At 35.5% G+C, this 19,519-nt stretch overlaps 2 protein-coding genes across 3 annotated transcripts; one reads left to right on the forward strand and one right to left on the reverse strand.

Moving 5' to 3' along the window:
• Position 1: 1 nt before the first annotated feature.
• Positions 2-19,505, forward strand: LOC110371790 (glutamine-dependent NAD(+) synthetase). The gene is made up of 13 exons (XM_064036606.1): positions 2-164; positions 12,755-12,918; positions 13,060-13,315; positions 13,518-13,663; positions 13,858-14,107; positions 14,330-14,534; positions 15,009-15,155; positions 15,493-15,641; positions 15,881-16,036; positions 16,934-17,148; positions 17,410-17,632; positions 17,880-18,056; positions 18,457-19,505. Exons 2-13 carry the CDS (start codon positions 12,773-12,775, stop codon positions 18,583-18,585), a joined length of 2,199 nt encoding a protein of 732 aa, XP_063892676.1. The 5' UTR covers positions 2-164; positions 12,755-12,772; the 3' UTR covers positions 18,586-19,505.
• LOC110371789 (cytosolic carboxypeptidase 2) lies at positions 1,260-7,228 on the reverse strand. Of its 2 annotated transcripts, none has more exons than XM_021328175.3 (17): positions 6,291-6,652; positions 5,538-5,713; positions 5,206-5,358; positions 4,909-5,141; positions 4,687-4,833; positions 4,360-4,618; positions 4,120-4,284; positions 3,923-4,038; positions 3,676-3,835; positions 3,284-3,603; positions 3,093-3,210; positions 2,927-3,004; positions 2,668-2,850; positions 2,321-2,466; positions 2,014-2,190; positions 1,668-1,838; positions 1,260-1,590 (listed from the first exon to the last, which is right to left on the reverse strand). In XM_021328175.3, the coding sequence occupies exons 1-17, from the start codon at positions 6,493-6,495 to the stop codon at positions 1,284-1,286; spliced, it is 3,114 nt and encodes a 1,037-aa protein (XP_021183850.3). In that variant the 5' UTR covers positions 6,496-6,652; the 3' UTR covers positions 1,260-1,283. The 2 variants fall into 2 exon arrangements, with proteins under 2 accessions (XP_021183850.3, XP_049696935.2); XM_049840978.2 differs by lacking the exon at positions 6,291-6,652 and adding an exon at positions 7,101-7,228 and having other exon boundaries at positions 1,261-1,590.
• Positions 19,506-19,519: the final 14 nt, after the last annotated feature.

Raw genomic sequence — 19,519 nt, forward strand, 5'->3', positions numbered from 1 at the left:
CTGCCCTTGCTTCGTGACTTCTGACAGCAAATGTCAATTTATTTCAACTGAATGGTGTTTTGCAAAGTTTAAATATTACAAAAAAAAGTAATTTAATACAAAAAGAATTCAGCTGTACCTTTTGTTCGGATATTTTTTTGCTGTAGAAGTATATTTGCGGATTCGTAAGTAAAAAATTGAGCCATTTTCATTAAACAATAGGTATTCGAACTTTATTTCGGGCCCGGGTCTGTAATGCTTTTCATTATGTATTTATCGAAAGTAATTTTGCTTAAAAATACTATGTAAATGTTTGTCATGACTAGAGTGACTAGAGTTTCTAAACATATACAGGTTTTCAAGGGCTTTTTAATAGCGGTTTCGCATATAAATATGCGTGTTTACTGTTCTTCGCTTATTATATAGTAGTAACTGCTCTAAGCGAAGATTGCATATTTCATAAAGATACATACAAGATGTTGACCTGAACATCTTTAATATATTAATGTGTCACAGTGTTTGATGTTATACCAATAGTGCATGTTGTAAGTAAATAGGTTTATATATTTTAATCCTTATTTCAACAATGTCTTGAGACTGCAATGTAAAATAATATAACAATATGTTTAGTTCAGATTAGACATCTATATACCCAAACTTAATGTTACATTAATAAAATTGTACTCTGTCACCAACATTGGTGCATTGTAAACTGAATAAATGTATAAAAAAAGACTGAATGTAAAATAAAATAGGTAGAAACATATATTTTTGGTGAATTTATTGTTCTACCACCTTATAAATAAAACATATTTAATATGAAGTTAATTTTTTTTTACTTTATCTATAGTTCAATGATTGTCTGATATGAAATTTAGCTAGAGCAAATTGTTTAAGGTCAATAGATAAGATAACATACAACTGTAATTTTGTAATGCCATTGTCTTAGATACAAACAACTTATTCTCTATGGCAAATCAAATTGCAATATTTTTCAGAATCATTAATTAATGTAATTATATCACAGACTTTTTTTTCTAAAGCCTTGAATAATATCTATACTAAAATTTATAGAGGAAATAGTTGATCATTGACTGTCCGATTTAACGGAACGGATTTGATAAATTCTTTCACTCTTGGTAAGTTACACAATCCCCAAATGACATAGGGTATATTTTTCCCAGACCACGAGAAAGTAATGGTTACGAGATAATATGTAATTAGAAAGAATAAATAGATGAAAAAAGGTACTCACTACCATTTTAATATCTGTTGTAATACAAAGGAAAGAAAAAAAATATGAATTAATTCTTAGATTTATTTTCTGAAATGGCTTTACAAAACTTGGCTTTAACTGATTTAGTTTTCTTTTTCACTTTCTTTGTTAATTGAATAGAATTGTCAGAGTCGGAGTTGTCTGATATAATATTGGCTTTGGCAATATGTTTTTTGGACTGCACAGCAGTTGTAACAATAGCTCCCTTTTTAAAACGTGATTTAGCTTGTCTGTTTTCTGCAGGCCCCGCTTTTTGTCCTGATTGGGTATTTCTTGGAATATCCGTAAAACTAGTGTTATTTTGGTAAGGAGAACTTTCAGACTTGTTTTTTAATCTGGAAGTAACAAAGCATTATATTTTTCATTATCTAAGTTAATTACCAAGAATTGAGATGGTACAACAAATACTCACTTTCCCTTTTTCTTCCAGGGTTTAGGTAATTTATTCATAGGTTCTAAGATTTCGTTCATGGAATTTGGCACTTTTAGAGTAAGCTTTTTTGTTTTTGATTTTTTCTTCTTTTTGTCATCTTTAACTTTCTGCTGTTCCCCTTCAAGTTCTTCTAATTTTTTGGAGCAGGACCTGTTATAAACAATGAGAATATTATTTTCAATTTGTCAATCAAGTTGATGAGTCCCCGCTCAAAATCATCACCCACTGCAATTGTTAGTTCATTTTAGCAATCATTCAATCAATGACTATGACGCTCTTACTGTTGTCTGTCCCATTGACTCATTCAGAATTTTGTAGTAATTACCTTAATAGAGCTTCACTATCAGTGAAGTATGAATTCATGGCAAAACTTGATATTCCCCATGACAATGGACCTTTCTCTTCACTTTGCACGCCAGTCCATACATTTCTTTTCAGTGTAGTTAACTTTACCTGTAGCTCAGATGGTTGATTACTTCGAGTTTTAATCTCAGATAAACACCTAGAATTTAAAAAGGATTACCATACAATGTATGAAGATAGTAAATAGATGTTGGGGCTAATTAGACTAAGAGGTCTACTAAGGCCATCCTCCTTAACATTAAAGCCATTAAGAACAGTAGTGATCATACTTCGCTGGTGGCAATCGCTTAAATTGATGCCATGATGCAGGATTCAGTCTCGGTTTCTCTATTGTTTCATTGAACATTGATACACTTCGTGGTCTTCTACATTTTAAAGCCTTCTCGTGATCCGAGTGGTAGGGAGAATCACTTGTCTGGAAAATTTAAATGTTTGTTCATAATATGAAAATTAAGTTGGATTTATAAATTGCGTGGCATTTATTTATATTCATAGTTAATGAACTGTGAAACAAGAACGAGCATTGAGACCTTGACAGAATTACGCGTTATTAACTGAGTTTAAGATGGAGCATGGAAAATATTTTCGTAAAAAGATATTCAAAATGTATATTTACCGGTGCTTTTATAATTTTCAATTCAGGTGGCATCTTCTTTTTTCGTCTAGGCTTGACTTTGGCTGAAGAATGTATCAATTTTTGTACTCTCCTCATAGGACTCTGGTTACCATCATATGATTCTGCATCCGATGACATATCCGTCATTGCATCTGATGTTAAATCTATCGTAGCTCTCGATACCTGATATAAAAATAAACATTAATACAGCGTTATTGTTTTACATTAGTCTTTCGACTAAATAATTAACAGTTACAACCTGTAATGTCTCTCGTTTTGTTTTCTTTTTCTCGATTCTTTTCATCTTTTCTAACCGAGGCCTTGGCTTTCTAGGTTTCTGAAAAACACAATTTACGTAATACCTAATTACTCTGTCACGAATTGTCTATTTTTTTATTAACAGTTCAATTTCGTCACTGTCTCACCTCATTCAAGTTTTTGTTGATATCGGGGAAAATAGGCGAAGGCGGCGGTGCAGGCTGTTTAGTTGATTCTCGTCTTCGTCCACCTTCCGAACTACTACTTGATGTGTCTCCTTCATCACTGCAATGGATTTTATTTATCAAATATTCTCAACCATATTCTACGTATTAATGATAGTTACATCAATAGTTACCTAGAATAATCTGACAAGTCTATATTAGTTGGTTCGTCTGCATTCGACCCTTCTTTCAAGAGTCTGGTAACAATTTTTGTTCTCAACCTTTCTTTGCTAGGGTCTTCATCGCAAAAATCTAGCAATGTTTCGCAAAATGTTCTTCCTAAACTTTCATAGTCTTGAACAGAAAAATGTGTAGACATTCTGCTGCCTAGTTCGGATCCCCCGAAAGAAGCTTCCATAGTATAGCTGTTGGAAACTCCTAACATCCAAACCACGACACGACCAGTACCCTCTTTACTACGTTGTATCCTGAATTTGCAGTTTTCAAAAGAGAACTGTAAATTAAGATTGATTGAAGAAGATTTATGGAATATAAATAGTGAATATCATTTAAATAGTATGTGTACCTTATCAGCAGCATTTTTGTGAAGCATCAAAGGAAATACTTGCTCTTGTAAACGTTTATCAGAAGTTTTTCTGCTTTCACATCCATAAATGAATATGTTGTGTTTCCGAGAATGTGCATGAAGATCTACATACATCGCCACGCCACATTCCTCCTGTAGCCTGACATACATACAATAATTGATTAGCGAATAACAGCTTATTTTCCTCCTCATAATGATCATTAAATGTTTCACGCTCCTTACCAACCTCCTTATCATCACTTTGGTATGCCAGACTGGTGGATATGTTTCCCTTATAACTGTTCGATATTGTCTATTCAAATCCTTTCCAGTCAGTGAACAACGATTGTTGCCAACTATTACCTGCAATAATGGAAAATTTCTGTTTGATATCGCAATAGTTGACACAATTATCTATAGAATATTAAAAATATTATCACTTACACCATCTGGATTCAACATTGGTACTAATTTGAATATGAATTTTTCTCTCAATTCCCGAGCTTGATTCGAGTCTCCTGTTAGATAATCCATAAATCCTTTCATCATCCATGACGAAGGGGTTTCGCCCGGATGAACTCTGGCAGTTATTACTACAGCTTTCTTTTTCTAGTATGATAAGAAGAAGTTATTTAACATTTTTGCGTATTCAGTTAATAAAAATAATATAGAAATACTTCTTACCTTTTGCTCTGCTTCACAAGAACTTGGTGGGGCAGTTACAGTTAGATAATATACATTGTTCCCAGCTAAAGTTCTACAAAGAAGCCTGAGTTTTGCATACGTTGATTTGACTGGGTGTGATTGTAATTTTGATAGATATTCTTGCAGATCAGAATATGTGTACGGATAACAATGTGCAATGTACACCGCGTCGTCTGTGTGTGGGAATTCTATATTAAATGTTAACGTGTAACTCGGAAATTGTTCTTCTTCTTCACACCTGCAATAAGATAGTGTTGTAGTCTAAAGGTATGAAACTGAACGTTGAAGTTATGGGTATATACTTACGTTGAATCATTTTTATAGTAAGCTATGTTATCGCCGCATCGCCGCCATCCGATCGAATGCAACTGTGCGTCCTTGGTCGAGTATAATAGAGGTCGCATGCCCTCATTGTACAAGCTTTCGGCTTTTGATAGGTTCACTATGGAAAATCTGTAACATTTTGCGTGTGTATAATTTTTTTAGGATACAACACGTAACGTTCGGTGACCATGCAATCGGTATTACCTGTATGTCATTTGTTTTTTTGTATTCGTGACTCTAAAATAGAACCATTGCATGTGCCTATTTGTGTAGAGGTCAGTACGGAGATGCAGTTCGTAATAAGCAGATGTTATGCGTATTGCTTTTGCTAAATTTCCACTTTCGAAACGAGATTCAAATCGTAGTTCATCCTCACCTCCGGCTGTTGCACACGCTGATAAAAATAATCGAGACCCTCCTACTGTTGAGCGACTAAACTGTAAGATAGACAAGAGATCAGTGACTTTTATTTGGAATAAACAAGAGGATTGTATTACTTACGTAGTTGACAGCGCTCATGGGGTAATATTGGAATATCACAGTCCCAGCATCTTCACCGACGGGTTGTGGCTGCAGTTCTTTTCCCGATGAAATATAATATGGTTCTGGAGATGCTGGACTCCATATAATATGTTGTATTTTTTCTTCAACAACCTGGTTGAAATGAGTTACTGAGTACATAATACTGTCCTTCTTGATAAGCACTCATTACTCAGATGATGTCCTATTTACATTCGAGTCAAGAGTTTTGGGTCTAAGTAATACAATTAGGCTGGTGAGTAGCAACATGAAAGTCCAGAAATATTTCTAAGATAAGCAGAACATGCACTCACTTGACATTCTGTTGGCCATCGAGGTGCTTGCTGAGGACAGTCGAGTTCTTTTGGAAGTGCAAATAAATCCCTTGGTTCTTTTAGTTTAGCAGTTGTCCGAAATGTTCTTATGTCAGTATTTATTTCTAACTGATTTGTTTTGATATTGTTTTGAAGAAAGTTCGATATGAACGTCCCTGTTCCAAATAAATAGATGCATTTAGGTTCCAAATAAATTATTGTTGCAAAGAAAAGCCTAATCTTGTAAATATCGGTGGTTTTAATTCCACGCTTAAGTGTAAACATGGTTTCATACAATTAATCATGACCTAATGAGTTTTGATCTTTTCCTAGAAAATTCAGGTCAGGTGGCGTATTTGACCTATTTCACGATGACAAATAACATCATTAAGCACGCGAGACTCGTCGACGAATTGGCTTTACCGGATATGATGTAAGGCTCTATTTCGTTATTTGAAAACGGCATACAAGAGCACGCGACAACTATTAAAAGTTAAAACCCAATATTTATAGCATTCCTTATTGATATGAAACCTACTTCTGAGTATTACTCTAATATTGTATTCCTATCATAAAATTGATTTCTAAAATATTCGATTTCTTTTTTCACTCCTAAATTATGAAGGATATCCTAAAATATGGCATTTGATTTTAAAGTTACTAAAGTTTAAGTAAACAAACAATCATATAAGTTAAATTTGCGTTTTCTGCACCTAATTCAAAATACGTATGATATAATTGTTAAGAATTTACCTTTACTGCATATTGGAAATAAGGAGGCCTGTAGCGATTTAACTTGCTGTATGTCAGCTATGAACAAATCGTTTTGCATTACAGGATTTATCGAAGGAAGTGTGAGCGTTACCGTCGTGTTCTCAATGTACTCCTTGCTTTGCTCTTCTCTTTTAATCATCATTATGTTTTCTTGAGAGCTTTCGAGTTGTTTCCACCATAACATTATAAAAAGTTTACAAACTGCTACATTCGTTAGCACAAATTAATCTTTGTCATGTGTATTTCTATAATCGGCGATGTCGAGCGTTCCGTCACCATGGCTACACAAATGTTTGAATGCTAGTCGTCAAGTTTCAATTTTTGGCGTGTAACCTGGTGGGTTGCGCGGCGCTCCGAACTAAACTGACGACATCAAAAACAGGGGTTCTCGCTTTCGGTTATTGGAAGACGATTGCCCCAGTAATGTCATGCTTCGACCGTATAAACCTTATCAGGTGATTGGTGACGTCAAATGGTTACTCATGCAAAATTCAGAATTATGGAAATTTCGATGTCGGAAACCTTTGATAGAGGTCAAATTTTGATTTGATTTATAGTAGCTTTACAAGGGTAATCAAGTGGAAGTTCATGAAAATCATGACTCACGGCTATATAGGAAATTTTATTGCTTGGATAAGTCTTACATTTTTGAACTAGGCTTTGTAGATCAATGATAAAATAAAAAATATTAGTAATTCAAGGTGAATTAGTTGAACAATTTCCTGGTATAGAATCATAAACATAAGACGATTAACTAAATTATAGAAAATTAAATAACCACTTAAATACCTTGATCTTTGTCATTGGAAAGTGTTTCAACATCCGGAACAGCATCTAAGTCTTCAGTCTCATGCTCCATCTTGATAAGCTGTCGATTCGAATCACACTTCGCGTAATACCGTAACTTCTCATCAACATAAAATGCACATTGTTATCGGATTACGTAGGCGTGTGCCTGTCTGGGGTGCTTAGCTGTTATAAATTCCAGCCGGCACCTCAGTCTAGACTAGTCTGCCTGTGGTTAGCTAGAGGTATGGTGTCAGCTTAAACAGTACACATTATCACACAGGTACACCTATTATAAAACTAAGTCGGAAGTAGACGATTTAGTTTTATGCTAAGCATAAATATTAGAGTACATGAGTAAGCTTGATTAACTTTATCTGCGCAGGGATTTGCATTCCGGCAAACTGAGTTCGATTACTTGTTAAATAGTTCACCGTGACTGCGTGATAACGTTTCTGCTGAAAGCTTAAAAGGTGACTGCACTTCTACGTAGCCAGGTGGTAACTTGTGGGGGTCGTGTGGAAAACTTCGTAACTGATGGCCACTGTCATGGCAGTAAACTTTAACGCTCACATAGAGTTTCCTTCGAAGTTTGTTGTGAGTGTTGTGACATGAATACCGAGATCATAATCTGCACTGGTTGGTTAAGTGTTCGAACAAAACTGAAAATAACAGTTATTGTTAAATCAATATAGGACGACAAAAGCTGTTATTTAAGTTAGTTAATGTGAGATTTGCATGGGATTTCTGGAAATATTTCATGTCGCTCTGTCAGCTATCGTGTTGTTTTCACTCACATGTAACAACTCTTAATATTAGCTATTCGTGTGCAATAAATGCTTTTATAATAGTCTGGTCACTACACATTTTTCTATACATCATAAACTGAACAAGAGAAAACAAAATTCCACCGTCCAGTCTCTCGGATATCTTCGATTTATGTTTATGTCGGAAAGACGTCTTATTCTTACTAAAGTTCAAATGAAAGTAAAAATGCAAAACTTTTTTTAATGGATAGTAAAATCTGGGTATTAGGAGTTCCCATTTTAAATAACTTCACTCACCCCGGGGGTACGTTTGCGTGGTTGTCAATATTGGGCTAAAATATTTATTGCTGTTCTATTGTCTGTCTTCTATTTCATTTTCCTTTTTCGGAAAGCCATATTCGAAGAAGTAATGGCTCGATTACTGAGAATAATGTTGCTACTTACTATTAGTATCACGATGTCTAATTTAGTTTTTCGGAACGTTAAAATAGTATCATTGCCTACCTAAATCAATTGCTCCTAGGTACATAATCGAATATCCAAAATAGCAAATTGTACTTCATCCTTTTATTGACCCTTAAAAGGAATCTCATTTCGGAGAAAGTTTGCGCCAAACTAGTTCCAAACCAGTTTCCAACTAAACTCTTTTGCAAAAAAAACGGGCACCTATGCGAAATCTTGGTTTTAAGGACTTCATGTGTATTTGAAAGGGTTTTAATGACTTTAGGGTTTTACTAGCATCAAAAGGGTCAACCAAGCATGCGTGAGAGTGTATTCTAAATTTGAATTTTGTAGATTTGCTAAGAAACTGGTTAAACCTTGTTTTGGACTAATTCCTGGTAGGAAGTTCGTAGGCGTTTTGAAAAGTTTTTGACGTGATTTTCAGAAAACTGATAATGCAGTTTTAATAAATGTTTAATGTACCTTTCTGTTAAATCAAAACATTTTTGAAAAACTATCCGAATTGGAGAAAATTTTCACCTGCTCTAACTGGTCTATGCTGATTATTGATGGCAATGTTAAGAGTTTCGGTATTTTTGTGTAAAGCGTTCTATTGTTTAGATATTGTTTATAATCAAAATGTTTTGATTTAACAGAAAGGTACATTAATCATTAATTAAAACTGCATTATCAGTTTTCTGAAAATCACGTCAAAAACTTTTCAAAACGCCTACGAACTTCCTACCAGGAATTAGTCGAAAGCAAGGTTTAACCAGTTTCTTAGCAAATCTACAAAATTCAAATTTAGAATACACTCTCACGCATGCTTGGCTAACCCTTTTGATGCTAGTAATATCCTACAGACATTAAAACCCTTTCAAATACACGTGAAGTCCTTAAAACCAAGATTTCGCATAGGTGCCCGTTTTTTTTTGCAAAAGAGTGTATTTATATATTCTAAAAACAAAAGGAGTCTTTTTGGTTTTTAGAAATTCTATTATTTGAATAATACAAATATACAGAATATCTGTAAAAGAAGTAACCTAGATATGAAATGATAGTAGGTACACATAGTACAAAATTCTATAAAGGGTTTATGAAACACTTGAAAAAGCTATACACAAGAAGGTTGGTGTAAGTACTCCATAAAGTTGTTCGAGGAGTTGCCTGGGCAACCAGTTAAGTTGAATCGATCCCATGCCACTGAATACCGTATTCGCTGACTTGCTGGGTGAGATTTATTATTTCTATGTATATTTTTTTAATGAACTAAGCACTACTTTATGTTTTCTACAATCATTATTTTTCCATCTGTAGATACGTAAATAGTTTTGTGTATATTAATTTATGTTTAGATTTCATGCTTTTTTGAATACTGAGCATTTAAAGCATGTTGGATTAAATGACATCTGAATATTTTTGAAGATGACTTTTCGTCGACCTACATCACTTTTATCGCCTGCGTTTTTCTCATACATAATCATCCCATCAATATAAGCTATGTAAATGTTTGATACCTTTTGCTTATCGTGAATGATGTCCTCCTAGCCGATTCTCGGCTACGGCGGCTGTTCTCTTGTAAGGAGATTAGCCAACTACGCAGGACATATTATAGTACACGAGCATTTGCGCAGACACAGGTGCACTCCCTATTCCTTCACTCTCATAACCCGATGGGACGGCAATCCGACACGACCGGTGAGAGATCAGGCGCAGGACCGACATTTACGTGCTCTCCGATGCACGGGTGTATCAATCACCAGCTTCCAGACTCCGGGCTGCTTTGTGAAAGTCTTCTAAAACCCACAAAGCGATTTCGGCCCGACTCGGGAATCGAACCCGAGACCTCGTGCTCAGCAGCCGCACTTGCGACAGCTAGACCAACGAGGCAGTCAAAGTTATCGTGAATATACAATGTATGAAGCAATTTTTATCCCCAAATATCCAAAATAGACTAATACCTACAGATAACGATCGCCAAAACGGGCTATAAAAGAAATATTAGTCATGAACTCACGCTATAAAATCTATATAGCATGGCAATACTTTGAATTTCATATACACGATATGAAACAACGAATTCTTACAGAAAATTATATTTCATTTGTCTCCCGTTTTAGCAATACAAATACTTTTTCCATGCTAATACAAAACTCCGAAGATTTGATACCACGAACCCTTGCAAACACGGAAGGAAGTTTTCTAAGCGCAATGTCTGTCTAGTTTAGACGTGGCTTCTACCAACTTTATTTTCATTTCGTACGTTATGTTTAATCAGTAAAAAAAGACAATTATGTTGTTATACTAAGAGCTGGGTGCTTGGCTCATATCTTGCAATCCTCGATCGAATAAACACAAGCAAAACTGAAGAGAATTTAGAGAGCGTGCTTGCATTTTTTTATCTGAGCCCAAATGGGATATACTTCTCTAACTAAAATTTACAGAGTTGCTCCATATACCTTACAGAACTTCAGCAATAGTTATCCTGATTCTATATTACCAATTTTCATGGATTACTGTCTCTATTAGCGCCTATCACGATAACGATGCCGATATTCTACCTAATTACGTTTTTCAATTAGGTGCAGATTGTTCACTTGACAAAGGGGGAACGTGTGAACTAACTACGGTTCTTCTAAGGGTTGTGGGGTGACTGGCCGGGCCTTGGCACTGCCTGGCGCGGATCGATTCGCTCTAGACGGGCAATCTTATTGTCTTTTGTCATTCATCAATCGCTTGTGGGCTTTGTTCTTTATGTCTTCTGAATATTCATAGATTTTGCGACATCTGCTCTACGAGGCAAAGGTTAATAGAATTGATAGTAAAATGATACACGGTATATTGAACCACGTATTTTAAGAGAATACTAGGTACAGTTACGAATTTATGGTCTTTCGCAGTGTCTTGAAGGGAGTTTCCCCATTGCGCCTTTATGCGAAAATAATATTGCAAACTAGTAAATACTATTGGAACTGAATCGACAGGCATACATCATGAGCAAAATTGAAACGTTTATTTGAAGAAACGATTAAAATTTTTTGATGCTTACGGGGTCAATAGTTTTCTTTATATTATAATTATAGTGACTTGGCAATGAGCACAAATTAAAAGCTGCTTGCTGCCTGGAATTATGTGCAAATATTCTAACGAGACCAGTGATCAGATTATTTGTTATGTGTGAATCATGATGGTCACTACCGACTACATGCTCCAATACAATAATTAAGAATACCTTACGGGCCATCGCTTAAGAAAGTAAATGAATCGAGAGTACACTAAGACTGACTGCCGTTGCCGAAATTCGGTTGGGACGACACGGATAAACCAAAAGAAAATTAAATCCAAATATGCCGTTTTATTTGTTTCTTCTTCTGCTCATTGCCAAGTCACTATAATTATAATATAAAGAAAACTATTGATACAATTACTAAATGTTGATTTATAACTACAAAATATTTTGAATAGGACTTGGCTTCTATGAGATCTCAAAACTTTTTACGATGGAAAGACTGCATCGAGAGACTTGGCATTTTTTTACATTTAATGTTTTTGGTGGGATTAATATTATCACAGATATCTAACGTGCTATTAGGTACTGTATTATAAATCTGTGCTCTCAACCTTAGCAGATGTTATTAGTTAATAACAATAAAATTATCAGCTTGATCCCAGTTTCCGCTTCGATATTCGATTACCTGCCATCCGCGGATCTGCTATTCATTTTTCGATGGCGTACGTGGGAATAAGTAATTATCGATTAACAATGAGAAATCAATTTGTTTCCCTTCCTACGTCGATATTAATTGAAGTGCGTAGTAGTTTTGTATCGTCACATATGTTTATTTCACTCATATTCTTTCGGCTCATTTTGCGTGGGTAATAAACATTTATGTTCAAGAACTCAAAAGTTTTATAGAAATATTCAGACTTTACGGTTATAATTGTATGATAATGAAGTGTGCTATCCTAAAGTAGAAGTTCTTATGTCATTATTCACATAATGTACATTGTTTTAGGAATATCAAGACTTGTTACGAGGTCAAAAACTTTCAACCATTCCGGCTCCTACTTTTTCGAGATTGATTAAAGTTAAACAACAATAGAAATTAGAATAGTTACAGGTTTAGTTTGAACATTAGAAAAGTTTTGGTAATGGTTAGTTTTAGGTACCTTGAACAATAATGGAGGTTTAGTCAGAAGCCGACCCCAAATGAAATTGGGATAAGGGCAGGAGGATGATGAGTCAGAAGAGAACTTTGTTAAGTTGATACAGGAGTTTTTATTACTTGTCAGGTCTACAGATTGCTATACTCCGATAGTATAAACTGGCTACAGTTTCTACAGGTACTAATTCGCATATACCTACAATTTATTGTAGGTAGGTCCAACTTTTCAATCCAGGTATTTCACTGTAGATAGATAATCAGTTAAATGTTTTATTGTTTACAGATATAATAATCAACGACAATGGGGCGAAAAGTGACGGTGGCGGTGACAACGCTGAATCAGTGGGCGCTCGACTTCGAAGGAAATATGAACAGGATCCTGCAATCCATACAGGAGGCCAAAGAAATGGGAGCGCTGTACCGCACTGGACCAGAGTTGGAAGTATGGTAAGAGTCGAAAAAAAAATGTTCTCCCAAGGAATGGCTATATTTTCGTATATTTTATGGTCTTTGCTTTCAACTGCCTCATCAACGGGATTAACTTAAAGCGATTACAGACTGCTACATAGAATTTCATATTTCTTGCAGTGGATACAGCTGTGAAGACCACTTCTACGAACCAGATACATACCTTCACAGCTGGCAAGTTCTAGCCGAACTTCTCAAATCACCGACCTGCAAAGACATGTTGATAGACGTTGGTATGCCCGTCCAACATAGAAATGTTCTATACAACTGTAGGGTAGCGTTCTTGAACAAAAAGATACTGCTCATTAGACCAAAGATGTTGTTGTGTGAAGATGGGAATTATAGGGAAACGCGCTGGTTTTCACCTTGGACCAAAGTAAGTAGTCCTGATGTTAGGCATGCTTATCTTACCTACTGTCTTATGTATGAAGCTTTTCACATTTTGATGGCCATTCTAATTACAGTATTGCTTCTAGAGTCTTCTGATAGAATAGCTGTGCAACTTGCAATTTGTTGCTTGTTTGAGTAATTTATTTCCTAAGGATGTATGTAAATTCTATTTCTAATTGCTCTCAAAGGAACGACAGACTGAAGAATACTATTTACCTAGGATGATATCGGCGATAACGAACCAGTCGACTGTGCCTATTGGAGACGCAGTCATTGCTACTAAAGACACGTGCATAGGTTTCGAAATATGTGAAGAGTTATGGAATCCACAAAGGTAACATCACTTATCATATTTCTGTATTTACTTGAGAACACAGCTACCGTATAAGGCTTATTGTAGCTAGAAATACTGAACTGTAAGACTTATCTCAATTTTCTATTTAATTAATGGCTATTAATATATATATTTTTTAATTCTTACTTTAGTGAAGTCCCTTTTTTAATTTTATATTTTTTTTTCGATTCCAGCCGTCACATCCCATTAAGTTTAGACGGAGTAGAAATAATAGCGAATGGATCGGGAAGCTACATGGAACTCCGCAAGGCTTACGTCACAGTGGACTTGGTCAAGAGTGCGACATTCAAGAGTGGGGGCGCGTATTTGTTCAGCAATTTGCGAGGTTGCGACGGACAGAGGATTTATTTCAATGGCTGTTCCTGTGTGGCTGTTAATGGAGAGATCGTTAGTAGGGGACTGCAATTTGCTCTGCATGATGTGGTTAGTATTTCTGTTACTACTGATGAAGCATATATTAAATGTGCCTCTATTTTGCCTATTATTTTATTGATTCTTTCTCTTTCTTCTCTCTTCCTCTGAACTTGGAAATTTCATAATTTGGCACCTATATGTGTGCTTGCATCATGTGGCCTGGCTATAATATGATATATAACAGTAATTACATTTCAACTCAAGTGTTCACAATTTACATGTTTATTTCAGGAAGTAGTGACAGCGACGATCGATCTCGAAGACATTCGTTCCTACCGTACACAGATTCGCTCCAGATCTCACTTGGCGGCCTCCAACCCGCCTTTCCCTCGCATCACAGTAGACTTCGCGCTTTCAGATGATGACGACGTGTATCTCACTACTAGTCCGCCTATACAGTGGCAGTATTTGACGCCCGAGGAAGAAATTGAACTAGGTAAGTTTCATATTCATATTTATTTGCATACCATAATGTTACAATGATGTTACAAGGGGCCAGGGGCTTAAAGCTAGGTACATATTATGGACCCTGTTTAACTACTAATAGTAATACGTATGTTTAAAATTCTAGTTCAGTAGTTAGGGGTATATTTTCAACACATCCCCTAATTTCATCACCAAGTAGATTTGAAGTCTCTTTTCCCTATTGACATCTTGACTACCTACAGTTCTCATGAAGTACCTAACTTGGCTACTAGTGGCTGCTCTAGGTAATATTCCAAATACCTATACGAAACACTAAGGTTCCAGTCAAATAACTTTTTCGCTCTGAAGGCTACCATTTGATGCTTCGCACAAGTACGCAGTCACTATAAGTCGACTTCAGACCAGCAAAGTTATTCGACGAGATGTATTTTTCCCAATCTAAGCTCCATAATTTCAGAAATAATCCATCTATTCCAATTCTCAGGTCCTGCTTGTTGGTTATGGGATTACCTGCGAAGGTCTGGCCAGGGCGGATTCTTCCTACCTTTGAGTGGCGGCGTAGACTCAACCAGTACCGCTTGCATTGTGTTCTCTATGTGCACGCAGATTTGCGACGCGATACAGAAAGGAGGTTTGTAATACTTATATTAGAACTACAAAATTTTTTAAATGTCTGCATTTGCATTTTTCAAAAATAAATGCATGTTGATGATGGATGATGATGTATGATGGATGAATGGAAATTGAGATAAACCGATGAGAATACACTTTTAAGGGCCCATTTTTCAATCATCGGTTAACTGCTATCGGAGGAAGGAGGACCTTTGACATATTCTCCAAACAGAAGCTATCAAAACAAATTCTTCAGATAAAAGTTATCTGATGATAGAAAAATCTGCCCTAACATTAATTTTTGTATTACAAAATATGATCAATTAGTAAAGATACATAATTATTATTATTTACAGAAAGTCAAGTATTATACGATGTTCGTAAAATACTATGTCAGTCGGACTACACTCCCTCCGACCCTATGGAACTGTGTAACAGGTTGCTGGTCACATGTTACATGGCCTCAGAGAATTCCAGCCAGGAGACTAAACAAAGGGCTTCACAGGTACTTTTACATTATTTTTATTTCGAAAGACTGTATGAGTAAATGATAATATGCAGTTGACGGGGTTACCTCTATTTTGTATGAATGATAAAAGCACTATTAAAGCACAGCGGGTATTCTTCTTCTTTAGTATAAAACTTACCCCAGATTTTAAATCAATGGGTCTCATTATCATTTTATTAATGTTGCCTTTTTTAAGTTGTACCTGTCACTTAATATATATTTTTTCTTGGTTTTAGCTTGCCAGTGAAATCGGTAGTTATCACTTTCCGATAGTGATCGACGCGGCAGTGAGCGCTGTCATCGGTATATTTACAGCGGCCACGGGTTTCGTACCCAAATTCAGAACTAATGGCGGCTGTCCACGACAAAATCTTGCTTTGCAAAATATACAGGTAAGTTACTTGCGATATTATATTAACACAGAGAAGATATCACTTATGTAATAGGGTATTACATGCATTTTTGAAATATATCTTAAATAAATTCTTTAGTCTTAATATATCTCTAAAAAATTAAAAATATTTTTTTTTCTCACGTTATGTACGAATATAAATTAATTGTTTTATCATAATTTCAAATTTCGCGCGTATTTCGCGAAAACGCGGCACACAACGGACGCCATGATTGTTTTTTGGTCATGACGTCATTACGTTAGTAAACAAACTACAGCTGTCAGTAATACATATTTTGATATGTATTGAAAATTTTAATAATGAGTAATTATGCTCCGTATCGTTGGTGTGTTGTTTCTGAATGTGAGAACACTAGTGTAAAAACACCAGACAAATTATGGATTCAAGTACCAGTGGATATAAATATGAGAAACACTTGGTTAAAAGTTGTTTACTACCGTAATGACGTCATAAGCATGGCGGCGACATTTCGTAGTGTTCAAAGACAGATAAAAAAACCTAAAAACTTTAAACTGCAATAAAAAATATATTTATGTACCTTACGAAGTGAAACTAACATTTCCCGATTGCTTTTCCTCTAAACAATCATTGTAATACACTTTTAATTTTTTTCTCATCTAGACTAAAATACCCTATTAAGAATAGACGTAAAGACCGGAAAGGAAACATATATTTACAATGCTATTATTTTAAGTATTCTTTTTTAAATGAGTTAATTCAAAAATGCTCCCAAAACCCAACCTTCCGGTCCTACCGGAGTCCTTTTGTACCAGGGTGGCAGCCGGTAACTCTTTCGAACAATCCCATCGCTTCGACCTTTTAGGTCTTCTATGAAGAATATAAGAACATTCTACAAAATCTCTTTATGTAACACAGGCTCGTCTCCGCATGGTTCTATCGTACTTATTCGCACAACTGATGCTGTGGGTTCGCGGGCGGCCGGGCGGGCTACTGGTGCTCGGGTCTTCCAACGTGGACGAAGCATTGCGAGGTTATATGACGAAATACGACTGCTCTAGCGCCGATGTTAACCCCATTGGTGGTATTTCGAAGACTGATCTGAAATCGTTCCTGCAGTATGCTAAGAATAGGTAAGAGGAGAAAAAATGTAGTCGCTGTAGTATTTTGTTCATACATTTGGTCAGTAGCGCAGACACAAGGCAACCCTAAGGGGGTTGTATTTGATGTGAGTTGCAGTAATAATTGAAAGATGTTGGCTATTCAACAAACTCATTTTTCAAACTACATATATTTCAGCACCCTATCCTTTTGTGTTAACTGATTTCTTAATCCTGACTACACTTTGGAGCCTGACAAAGGCACCAATACTTATAACTCTTCTCATATTGCAGGTTCTTCCTACCGTCTCTCTCAGAGATCCTCCAAGCGCCACCCACAGCTGAGCTCGAGCCTCTCACCGACGGTCAGATCACACAAACAGACGAACAAGACATGGGCATGACGTACGCCGAACTGTCAGAGTTCGGCAGACTCAGGAAAACTCAGCACTGTGGACCTTTCAGCATGTTCCATAAGCTGGTACATACTTGGAGCGATAAGTGTACGCCGCAGGAGGTGAATATCATTTATGTATTTATTTATTCCGATTGGAGTGTTCTTTTGTTTCAATAATGGGTATAAAATAAAAATTGTGGTGATTTGTTTTTATTTTTATGCTAGACGAACTACTTAATCATAGTCTCTATTGTTCCTTTCACATGGATGTTCATAGACACCAGTCCGACATACAGGAGGGCTTTACTCGAATAAACCAGATTCTATTGTCGCGATAGTTCTTACTAAAATGATTTTTATTTCCCAGGTGGCCGAGAAAGTAAAGCACTTCTTCCGTTGCTACGCGATCAATCGTCACAAGATGACGGTCCTAACTCCTTCGTACCACGCCGAGACATACAGTCCCGATGACAATCGCTTCGACCATAGACCGTTCTTGTACAGGGTACATTGGAACTGGCAGTTCAAAGCTATCGATGACGCTGTAAGTTTAAAGAAGGAACAGTCGTAGTGGCCAATCAGCATCCATGTTTTTGTATTGTCACTATTGTCAGTTTGTTTTTGCAATGCGTATTTTTTAGCTACCTGCTACCTGATGTAGTATTTTTTTGTTAAATAAAATCTTCTTTTGTAACAGCAAAATGCCTGGTAAATTGCTTAGTATTATTATACAAGCTAGAAGTAAATAAACGCTTATGCTGACTGCACAGACGCATGTTATATTACATAATTTTTGTTTTCAATAAACATTTTGCTATAGCTTATTAAAATCATTTTGCTATAAATAATACAATATGCATGATGCTACTTCCGTCTCTAGTCAGTGTTGTGCTTTATTATAGATCAGTTTGACATTGTATGTACCTAATTATTTTTTTTATCAGGTGGCACAAATGTCCAAAGACAAGCGAGGATCGAACGATCGTCCTCAAGAAGCTAAACTGAGCAGCGCATCAACTTCTAACGTGAACTCACACTTCATGCGAGGCGATAGGAAAGGTGTTCTTATATAGTCATTTTAATTGATTTCATTATAACAGCACCCTAATTACGTAAATTATTAAAAAAAATCTCACTTAAAGTCCGTGTCTACAATTTTGACAGTTCACTGACGTAATAAACGTCAGTATAAGAAATAACAAAGTTGAAATGTATTCCTAGAAATGGCAATTGTTTCTGCCTAATTTACGGAATCGGGGTGTTGCTAGATAGGTGGAACTATATTATGATATATGCTGATGTTGCCTTGGTATTTATTGTAGGTAGCTTAGCTCAAATATGTAGTGAAGTAGATCGAACTTCCCTTTGAAAGTAGGGTTGTAAACTCTTATGCCATTAGACAAATAGCTAATATGCTTGTTATGCTTCAAATGTCTACCTAATATTAAAATATATATTTATGTATTATTGTAAATAAAAAAGCCACAGCAAAATTTTTAACATAACTGTATCGGTTGCTTCGAAATAGTTTCCTAATCGTAGTTATAATGATGAATTAATACATATTTGAAAATCTGTGCGTTGCTTTACAAAAAAAAACAATAACTAGCTTTAAAACAATATAGATTTTATTTGCTAACTATGAATAATAACGACCAAATTATATGCCTTATTCTATTTCCATACCTAGAATATCTTTGCGATAAATCTGTTTTCTTTGATAAAATTGAACAAAATATGTGCCTTATTTACTGAAGCAAACACTATTCAGTTCCATTAAAATGTGACGATTTAAGAATTATTTGATAATCATTATTTTTTATGACGAGCTTATTTTTTAAATAATTATTTTAACACATAACGAAGAACACAAACTAGTGTAGATGGCTTAGCCGCATAAGTAGTTATTAAGGGTATTGTTTTCCGATGAATTTACGTACAAATAATTGTTAGTGTATTTAATATTGCTACAATAAATTGCTGTTAAAATGAATTATTGTTCTTTCA

Source organism: Helicoverpa armigera, chromosome 10, assembly GCF_030705265.1.
Source record: "Helicoverpa armigera isolate CAAS_96S chromosome 10, ASM3070526v1, whole genome shotgun sequence".
Lineage (NCBI taxonomy): Eukaryota > Metazoa > Arthropoda > Insecta > Lepidoptera > Noctuidae > Helicoverpa > Helicoverpa armigera.